At 42.2% G+C, this 10,242-nt stretch overlaps 1 protein-coding gene across 1 annotated transcript; it reads right to left on the bottom strand.

The window, feature by feature from the left end:
- Positions 1–1,046: 1,046 nt before the first annotated feature.
- On the bottom strand, positions 1,047–9,046 carry IFT52 (intraflagellar transport 52; the record flags this gene model as incomplete). Its single annotated transcript, XM_009077248.1, has 11 exons — positions 1,047–1,192; positions 1,699–1,807; positions 2,396–2,483; positions 3,089–3,243; positions 3,993–4,061; positions 4,330–4,416; positions 6,038–6,164; positions 6,964–7,035; positions 7,122–7,197; positions 8,576–8,705; positions 8,959–9,046. Coding segments are annotated over 11 exons (1,147 nt in total), but the record flags the coding sequence as incomplete, so codon positions are not given.
- Positions 9,047–10,242: the final 1,196 nt, after the last annotated feature.

Below are 10,242 nucleotides of genomic sequence, written 5' to 3'. Positions count from 1 at the left end.
CCAGAATTTTAACAATAGGATAGAACTGTCACATTTTTGGCTTAACTAGACTATTTGAGAAACAGGGAATACTTGTTAGCACAAACAGCTGAACTGCCAATATGCTCCAAACAGACTTTGAAGCATCAGAGTCTCTATGAAGAATGATTTCAGCACAGTCCTGCCCCTGTAACAACACTGGTTTCACTTCTGCAGTGCAGCAAGTGCTGTGAGCACTCCTGAGGGCACTCTGCTTCCATTCAGGCACCAGCCATCAACTGGCTTCAGCTGAAATTACCAAACTAGACTTGCATGCACTAATCCTCCAATTAAAATAAATGAGAGGCTTAATAAATTAAGCACTACATATTTGATACAGATTAACAGTCATAAGAATTCTGGCTCACACTTCACTGCCCTAATTTATTGCACAACACATGGGCTGTATCACTGTACCTCTTGCCTGAGACAAGTGGAGCTGCCACAAAGACACATCAGCCTCAGTGCTGCAACTACCAACTACTCTGGTGTGGCCACACCTTGAATCCTGTGCTCAGTTCTGGGCCTCTCAGTTCAGGAGGGACATTGAGGTGCTGGAGCAGGTCCAGAGTAGAGCAGTGAGGCTGGTGAAGGGACTGGAGCACAAGTGCCATGAGGAGAGGCTGAGGGAGTTGAGATTGTTTAGCCTGGAGAAGAGGAGGCTCAGGGGAGACCTTCTCACCCTCTGCAACTCCCTGACAGGAGGTTGGAGTCAGGTGGGGGTTGGTCTCTTCTCCCAGGCAACCCGCAGCAGGACAAGAGGGCACAGACTCAAAAGCTCTGCCAGGGGAGGGTTAGGTTGGATATTAGGAAGAGATTTTTTACAGAGAGAGTGATCAGACATTGGAATGTGCTGCCCAGGGAGGTGGGGGATTCACCATCCCTGGAGGTTTTCAAGCTGAGACTGGATGTGGCACTTAGTGCCATGGTCTAGTAACCACAGTAGGGTTGGACTCAATGATCTTGGAGGTCTTCTCCAACCCGGTTGATTCTATGATACTCACTTATCATTCTGGTATTAAACATACCTGATTGAGTTTCTTAAATTCAACCACTTGGAAGAAGATGTACTCCAGGATATATTTGGCATCTTGCTTCTCCTTTGGGAGTTTACTTGTCACTCCTAGGATATCACCACATTTCCGGACATAAAACTCCAGGTCATCATCAGTACCTAAACAAGCACAAGGGAAGAAGGAAGTTGAGTCTCACACATATCCCAAGCAGCTGGGCAAAAACCTGTTCTGAATCTCCACTTGTTGTTGGAATTCTGGGAGGTTCACAGAATCACAGAATCCCATAACTGAGCTTAGTGGACTAGCCATGATGTATTCCTGCAGCTGTACCTTCTCATCTTGTTTAGGCTTAAGTGTGGTTAGAATAATCTTAACTCTTTAGCTTCAAAGCATAAAGAAATGTGAAATTAATCAGCAAGAGTGCACAAAGCAATTTATGCACAATACAGGAGACAGCAGGCAGGAGCATTATACAGCGTTGTGTAACAAACAAAATATGATGTGATGGTACATAAAGTCATGTTATCAGTTTCCAAGGGCTTCCAGTTTCTTGGATCAGGATGAGAGCAGTGGGTTTTCATGTTGTAAAATTAAATATAACAACAATTTTCCTCTAAAAATTTGGACTTTATAAACGTGTAAACAAATAGTCTGCTCCACTCACATTTGTTTGTGATCTCTGCAAGACGAGCTTTCTCAGAGGAAAAGGTTTCATCCAAGTCAAACAGCTCCAGAGGGGGAGGAGGCAATTCTCTGAAAACAGGTGGGAAAACCTTGAAGAGAAGAATGAACATGGTTTATTGCAACTTATTTTTCTTACACTTTACAGATCTCTAAGACAATAGTTTTGGACTTAGATTTGACGTGAAGAAACCTATTCTAAAGCCAAAAGCAACTCCAACATGCAGAGCACAAAGGGACACCTTGTTAGAAAATCCATTAGTAGTTTGTAAAAATAACTGAACATTCCAAAAGAGTTTAGTCACAAGTATGGCAGAATTACCACCCAGCACACAATAAGACATTCTGCACTTGCAGGTTCAGTTCTGCTCCATGACATCCAGGTGATGGCTGAGATAGCTGAGGAACTAAGCTCAGCATAACAGCTCACCTTGGAAACATCTTCCCAACAGTTCTGGTAAGAGTATTTTCTGTTTCATACAGTCACCACTTCTGCCACAATTTGGACTTGTGTTTTTAAACAACAGCATGAGACACTACTTTCAGTTGCACCCAGAGGTATTGCATGAAACAGAAGAACCACAGAATCATTAAGGTTGGAAAAAACCTCCCAGATCATCAAGTCCAACCTTCATGGAGAAGGGTTCTCCCTGTGCTGCATGAGCAAGGAGACTACTCACAGCTGGCTGGAGGACAGGTAGTGGAGTCTCAAATTGAGGCTGAATGAGTTGGAGGGGTTCATGTTTCACATTCAGTTCTTCATAAGCTCTGCAGCACAGAAAAAGACAAAGTATGAGGAGAAAAAAATGCTACAACATCCATTTCCACTTGCTGTAGAAGTGGATTTTTAGGAAGAGCAGGCTCAACATTATGCACACTCAGCATAAAAAAATGGGATGTCTGTGTTCAGCTGTCACTATTCAGTGTGTTCAGATATGATCTGAGTAACAGAGGAAAAGCTGCAAATATACAAATACAAGGATACAAAACTGTTAAAACTGAGCAGCTGATAAATCTCAAGACGCAACTACTGGGAAATGCAAAGGTGAATGAAATGCAGTTTCAGTAAATTCCAAGTGGAAAAAGGACCAGCTCTGTTATCACTCCAGCAAGTGCCCACTGTCATTGAAGACAGTTCTACTAAAAGTATCAGGGCACTGAATCAGAACCAGTCAGAAAAAATAGAAAAAACAAGGTGAGAAGATACAGCTAAGACAAGAAGCAAGAAAAAACTGTCACACTGTACAAATCCCTCTGAATATATCCATATTCAGAATGCTGCCTGCACCTCTGCTCTGAAGGTGACACAGTTAAGCACAAACAGAAAGTGCAGAATACAGAATGGAATAAACAGATAAATCACAGCTGCTGACTTGATAACTGCAGGGAGGGCAGTTCTGTCCAGCTGATAAAGGGATGTATCAAACAGCTTGGTGAAGTCTCTTGGGTTCTCATCCCCTTCTTGCAGGCATACTCGCAGCTGCTCAGACAGTGCAGCTGTGTCTGGGAGCACAGTATAGTCTGAAATCTGAACACACAGAAACACACACCTAGGATATTAAAAGACCAACCCATTCCCACAGTCTCTTTCTTGTTTATGTGTCACCTAAAATCTCATTTAGAAATGACTGCTTCACTGTTTACCAGGTATGGCCCTTTGCAGTGCAGCTCACTAGATCAGTGAACTGTGCACAGTCTGTTCTCTTGGCTGCAAAGCTGCTCACCACATGGGCCTTGGATCTGGGTTTCTGTTAATCCTTTAAAATTAAAAGGGCCATCTCACTAATCAGCTGTGCAAGACTCTTGTTCTTTTATGCACACAGAGTACACAATTTCATAACACAGGATATTTCCAGATAACAATGGCATTTGTATCCATCAGTTAAAAAAACCAACTAAAATTGACACACGGGTTGATGCTTTCTCATACACAGAAAATCTGCCTTCACTTCATGCACATTCCTCTTGTCTCAGGGTCAGAGTGAAGTGCAAACTGATTACTCTGGAGCAGCAAATGATCTCATAAACATGGGCAAATTGGAAAGAGTCTTTCACAAATTAAATCTGATAATGAAGACCAATCCAGGCCTGAGAGATACCTTTATTTTTCACACCTAGGCAAACTGTCTACTCAATCTTAAAACCTTGACTAAAGTTTCTGCAACCACAGCAGCACCCACCTGGCTGTTAACCTTTCTGTGCTAAATACATGGTTTGCCAAAACTGGTGCTGCTAGAGCACAGTATCATCTCCCTCCTTGTGAAGGATCTCTCTTACCTCAGGGTCCTCCATATCCATCTGGTGTAAGTGGACGTCTGACGTTGTGAGCCACTGGAAAAGCACATCCTGGAGAAAGACAAAACTTCCTTTCAGGAGGGTCCAAGTAATCTTATATAATGCCTAAACATTCATATTAGATCTATTAAATAACATACCATGAAAAAGAAGAAAAAATGGATCATAAATCAAAGAGTATCTGTTAGCATTGGGTTAGAATCTCCATACATTTCAGAGCTGTCTCACTCAAGCTACTGAAAGAGCTTTGGAATGCTCTGAAGATCCACTAAGGTGTTTTTAAGATTTAAAAACCCAACCCAAAACCCACCCAACTTACCATGATCTTACCATTTTCTTCTTTATCTAAATATTGATCACTGAACATGTGGGAAGATCCCAGTGCTGCCATCTTTCCACCTTGACTCTATTGACAAAGAACACAATTTAGCAAAAATTCCTTCCAAATCACAGTTTTAGAGCTAATTGTTAATGCTCATAACAAAGTGATTTAAAGGAAAAAGGAACTTTGGAATAAGCAGTGGCAAAAGCAGTTCCAAACTTGGCATACTCACAAGAGCATTGCAGCATTATAGCTGTATGTGCTCTTAAGGCTCATAAATGTATTGGAAATACTGATCTGCATTTCATAAGAGAAGGCAGACAACTGGCTGGCAATAAAAAAAACCAAAACCAGAGAATGTAATCAACAATAGCTGCATTTAGGTTACTGTTCCAGAAAAAGAACATTCGGGTTTTTTCCAATTAAGTAAAAAAGAAGTGTCATGGATGCAGTATTAACCTTCTGCAACCCATTCCTTGGTGTTCAGAATGTCAGTCTAGAGGCCAATACAGCACATGTGTGTCAATACAGCACATGTTCATCTCAGCTAAGGAGAGAAGAGTGTGGAAATTCTAGTATTTGTAAGATAAAATGCAAAATATGAAGGTCATTATATTCTAATCAAGCTAAAGTAAATGTATTCATGAAACATCTTGGAATACTCTAAGATTATCCCTTAATCCTTCCATAAGGACATACATGAGAAATAAGAAGTTTTCAAAGAATCCCTGGAGTGCTCCCTGAACCAACTGTGAAACTCAGACCATAATATAACCACAGATACTGCTGCAATGCATTTGAAGATACAGCAAACACAGCTCCAGTTTGTTTAACAAATTCTGGATGTTTCATACTCCATGTTTTGTATATTTTGTTAAGTTTTAACCTAATTCTACTTGCTTTACCCACAACAGCAGAACTGGTTAGATCCTCTGCTCTTACTTTCCATCCTTTCATTTTCTGTTGCTATTCTTTCCCATATCTCTATTTCACTCCGAGAGATCTTGTTTTCCTCCTACCAAGTTTCTCCCTTGGGATATCTTACTCTGACAGCTGCAGATAAAATGCAAGCAGTAAGTGTACTTGTAAGTTCACTTCATGCTGCTGTTTTGTCTTTGATTGATGGACTTTGTTTCAGCCACAAAATGAGAGGTGAAGTTGGGAATCCTCAGGAAAATAAAAATCTCCCTCCTCATGAAGATATCAACAAACCACAATAAGATATTCAGATACATAGTTAAAAATGTGTTAGCTGGTTCACATTCATTAACAATATCAATCCTTTGTTTGTACCCATCACCTACTATTAGATTTCTGAATTTATTTTTATGAATTAACAGAGTTGGAGGGGTAAGATAACATAAAATATCTACTGGTTCCAAGGTCTCTTCCTTTGTATCACCTATTTATGAAGCTAACAGTAAACTTCCTTACTAAATGATCACTAAAACAGTGGGGGGAACCCCCAAACTTTAAAGAAAAACTAAACATCTTCATCTGTCAAATAAATCTTTGCTGACCATTAATCAATCCTCCTCTGAACCCCATGCAAAGAAGGTTGCCATAAGAACAGGCAGGAGTCACTAGGTTCATCTGGAGTTTGCAGATGCATCAAAACCTGAAGAGGGTTTGTAAATACTCCCAGAAGATACACTCACAACGTTTGTGTGGGGCAGGGAGAAATGCAGGGTGTGCAGGATCCTACCTCATGCTGGTAGAAAGCCAGAATAGGCCTGTTGAGGGGGAAGCAAACAGATCCTGTGGACAGAATTGCCACTGCTGGTTTCATCACATTCAGGGTGGCTCCAAAGGGATACACAAAAGTGAGAGCTCTGCAGGACACAGAGAAACTCTGTGTAAGTACCTGTACGTAACAGGCAGGGTGGACACTAATAGACTCATCCTGCCTGGCTAAAGTGCAAACTGCACTTGTGCACTGGTGGTGCAATGCCAGGAGCCCTGCCAATGTGCAGATCCCTGTAACCACACCTCAGTCTCTCCACAGGTTTTTACAGGTTGATGAGTTGTCTTAAATAAGGAACAAAGAACATTCCTGATTTCTGTTTGCACCCTGCTGTATCTGAGAGAAGGGGAGGGGTATTTAACTCACAGATTAATATATATTCTGGAAGAAAACTAACTATATAAAATGTTTTTACACTTTCATTTGCCTCATAATCAACCACATGACATTTATGAGCCTAAAAACTAACTACAGAGAAGAACACATTTATAGTTACTAAGAGAAAAGCTGTGTTCTTCTCAATACCTTTTCACTCCTTTATTTTACCCTGGATCAAGTCTGTTTGATACTAAGTAGGGTTGCTCATGCCTCAGCCAGACCACCTGCTGCCTACAGGTTATTCATACTTACATTGTTTAATCAACTTCAAACCCTCAGACTAGTGACATGAGAGCACTAATTCCTTCCCAAACCTACCACTCCTGCTCCTTCAGTGGTTATCACGCACTACTAAACACATTCTCCTTTCCAGACATAACCTAAGAAGGTTACATAAGAGATACACTAGAAAACCTCCACATAAGCACACTGTACTGCTGCTAATCACTACCCTGTTCACTCTCAGGCTAAATACCTTCACAGCAGCTTCCTCACAGGAGAACACTTACTGTGACTCATGTCCACTTCCATCATCATCTGTTGTCTCCAGCACTGTTTTTCTTACAGCTTCACAGATTCCCCTATAGGGTGTTGAATAGCAAAACTTACTGAAAAGGACACAGATTACAGAGTTTCCTGTAAAGATTTATATATCCCAAGTATTTACCTATTCAGAACTCCATCAGAGATCAGTGCCTCTTTTGGGTGGTAGTACTTGTAATATACATTTCTCACTACAGCATCTTCAAGAAAGAAAAGAAATGATCAAGAAATGTACACCTTAGCTGAGCTGTGTGCTAGACACAGCAATGAAAAATGAGTTCAGCTCTTGGATCCCCTGGGTGTTTGCTTCTAGCACCACAAAGCTGCCATTGTGGCTCCCAAAAGAATTCAAATCAACCCTCACTGATAAACATGAAAAATCAGCACATGTCCACCTTCTGCAAAGCAGAAGAGGCAAAAGGATGATCCAGTACAAGAGCATGTATCAGTTCCTACAGCTTCAATTTTTCTATACAACTTCCAAACACATGACGAATGGAATCCTGTTGATGTAAAAAAAGGCATAAGCTAGAAAAATCCCCAAAACCCTAGAAGTATTTTATGTACACTGTGACACAGTTGCCTTGGGTGGTTTTTTTCACATTGGCAGCACAGAAACCTAACCACAGAATGACAGAAATTTAAGGGTTGGAATGGACCTCAGAGATCATCAAGTCCAACCCTACTGTGGTTACTGGGCCATGGCACTAAGTGCCACACCCAGTCTTGTCTTAAAAACCTCCAGGGATGGTGAATCCACCACCTCCCTGGGCAGCACATTCCAATGTCTGATCACTCTCTGTGTAAAAAATCTCTTCCTAATATCCAACCTAACCCTCCCCTGGCAGAGCTTGAGTCTGTGCCCTCTTGTCCTGCTGCTGGTTGCCTGGGAGAAGAGACCAACCCCCACCTGACTCCAACCTCCTGTCAGGGAGTTGCAGAGGGTGATAAGGTCTCCCCTGAGCCTCCTCTTCTCCAGGCTAAACAATCTCAACTCCCTTAGCCTCTCCTCATAGCACTTATGCTTGAGTCCCTTCACCAGCCTCACTGCTCTTCTCTAGACCTGCTCCAGCCCCTGCCCTGGGCAGGGACACCTCCCACCAGAGCAGGTTGCTCAAGTGAACACTGCCAGGGTTGGGGCAGCCACAGCCTCCCTGGGCAACCTGTGCCAGTGTCTCACCTAATGGATGATATTTGATTGGTCTGCTGCAGAAAAGTGCCACATTCAAGGTGAGCATGAAGTGGTTCAATCCATTAAAATGCAAATGCATATATCTTAAATGAAATCTCTTTAATCAATAAATGTCACTGGAATTAATTCAGGTTAATAAATACCATTAAAACTTACAAGTACAGCAAAGGAATGGAGATAGGTAAGTTATTGTCCATGTACTCTGCCATGGAAAGCCCTTGCCATGCTCCAGTATTACCCTGCCATGTCCCTTTAAACAAAAAAACATCTTTATGACCAAAAGGCTTGTATCTACAAAGGCTGAACCTGCTCTTCAGATTTTGCTAAAAACAGTTGAATAGAAGATATAAAACAGATGAACAGAAGGTATTAGTGAGCCCCATTACCATTATTGAAAATGATCCCATATTCTTCTAACAAAAAGTTAATGTTGGTGCCATTCCTGGACTCTCCACCTTCCCTGAGCATCACCAGGATGGCTCCTCCATCCTCCAGGAATTTCTTCAGAACTGAAAACTAGAAGACAACAAAGAGGCAGAAAAAAGCACATGTGTGAAAGAATCTACACACCAGACTGCAGGAAGTGATAGTGAGGTGGGGGAAGGTAAATGATTATGATTGCTTACAACTAACTTTATCCTACGAGAAAAGCACTCACAGATCAGTTTGCACAATTTAAAGCATTACTACTGCAGTGTTGTTCTTTTCTATTCCACATGAAGCAAATTTTAAAGCATAACCCATTTGCAAACAATTATTGACTCCTTACCTCATCAGCACTGAACTTCTCTTGTGGCCCTGCTGTAATCCATAATTTCACCCCAAACAGTTTCTCAGACGTGATCTCATCTTTTAAGCTATGAATAGATTCATAAAGACACTTGTTATTCCTGGCTACAGTCCTGAACCACAACTTTTTTCTTTTGTTTTTTAAAGAAATGGCAAATAAACACAAAGCAAATCACTTCAGTCACTTGGAATCCTTTTATCTGGGTTTAAAGCTGACAACCTGAGCAAAAACAATCCTTACAAATGTCAACCAGTTAAACAGCAAAGCTCCTCCAACAAGGCACTATGACAGATCCAGAACTGCTACAAACTGTCATAGCTGCTATTAAACTTTGCACCTGATGAGCTTCCTCTTAATCCTTTTCTTCTGTTTGCTCTGGGCATGTTTTGTAGTGGACAAATAAACAGCATCATCCATACAAGGGCTGTTATCTTTTTATCCCAAACTCCAAATCAAGACAGACTCAAAAACCTGTATGAGGAGTTTCATCCTTGTAACTTACAGCCTATCTCTCCCACAGGTAAGGCAGCAGGATGCTCAGCAGACAACCATGCACAGCACCCAACAGTGACAGCACTGCTGATGCCATAGGGTGCAATCAATGTGAGAGAGCAACCTTGACTCATGAAACACATCTGAATCCTGAGCTGCATCCAAAGGAGTGTGGGCAGCAGGTCAAAGGAAGTGATTCTCCCATTCTGCAGTGCTTTGGTGAGACACCACTTGGAGTGCTGCACACAGCTCTGGTGCTTCCAACAGCAGAAGGACATGGAACTGTTGGAGCAAGTCCAGAGGAGGCCACAAAGCTGAGGAGTGGAGCACCTTTGCTATGAGGATAGGCTGAGAGAGTTGGAGCTGTTCAGCCTGGAGAAGGTTGTGTGCCGGTATCTGAAGGGGCTACAGGGAAGCTGTAGAGGGACTCTCTTAGGAACTACAGTGACAGGACAAGGAGTATCAGGTATAAATTGAAAAGGGGGAATTAGGAAGAAGTTTTTTAATGTGAGGGTGTTAATACACTGAAGCAGGTTGCCCAGGGAGGTAGTGGATGGTTCAATCCTGGCACTGTTTAAAGCCAGGTTGGCGAAAGCCTTGAGCAACCTGCTCTGGTGGGAGGTGTCCCTGCCCAGGGCAGGGGTTGGGGCTGGATGCTCTCTGAGCTCATCCCAACCCTTAACACCTCACGACGCCCAAAGGATCAGCGCCGATCACACACACACGTCAGGGTCTCTCGGCCCGCGGTGAGGACGGGACACTCCACCTCTC

This window comes from Acanthisitta chloris, unplaced genomic scaffold (assembly GCF_000695815.1).
Source record: "Acanthisitta chloris isolate BGI_N310 unplaced genomic scaffold, ASM69581v1 scaffold30506, whole genome shotgun sequence".
In the NCBI taxonomy this organism is placed as follows: Eukaryota; Metazoa; Chordata; class Aves; order Passeriformes; family Acanthisittidae; genus Acanthisitta; species Acanthisitta chloris.
This window is presented reverse-complemented; position numbering and strand designations above follow the sequence as displayed.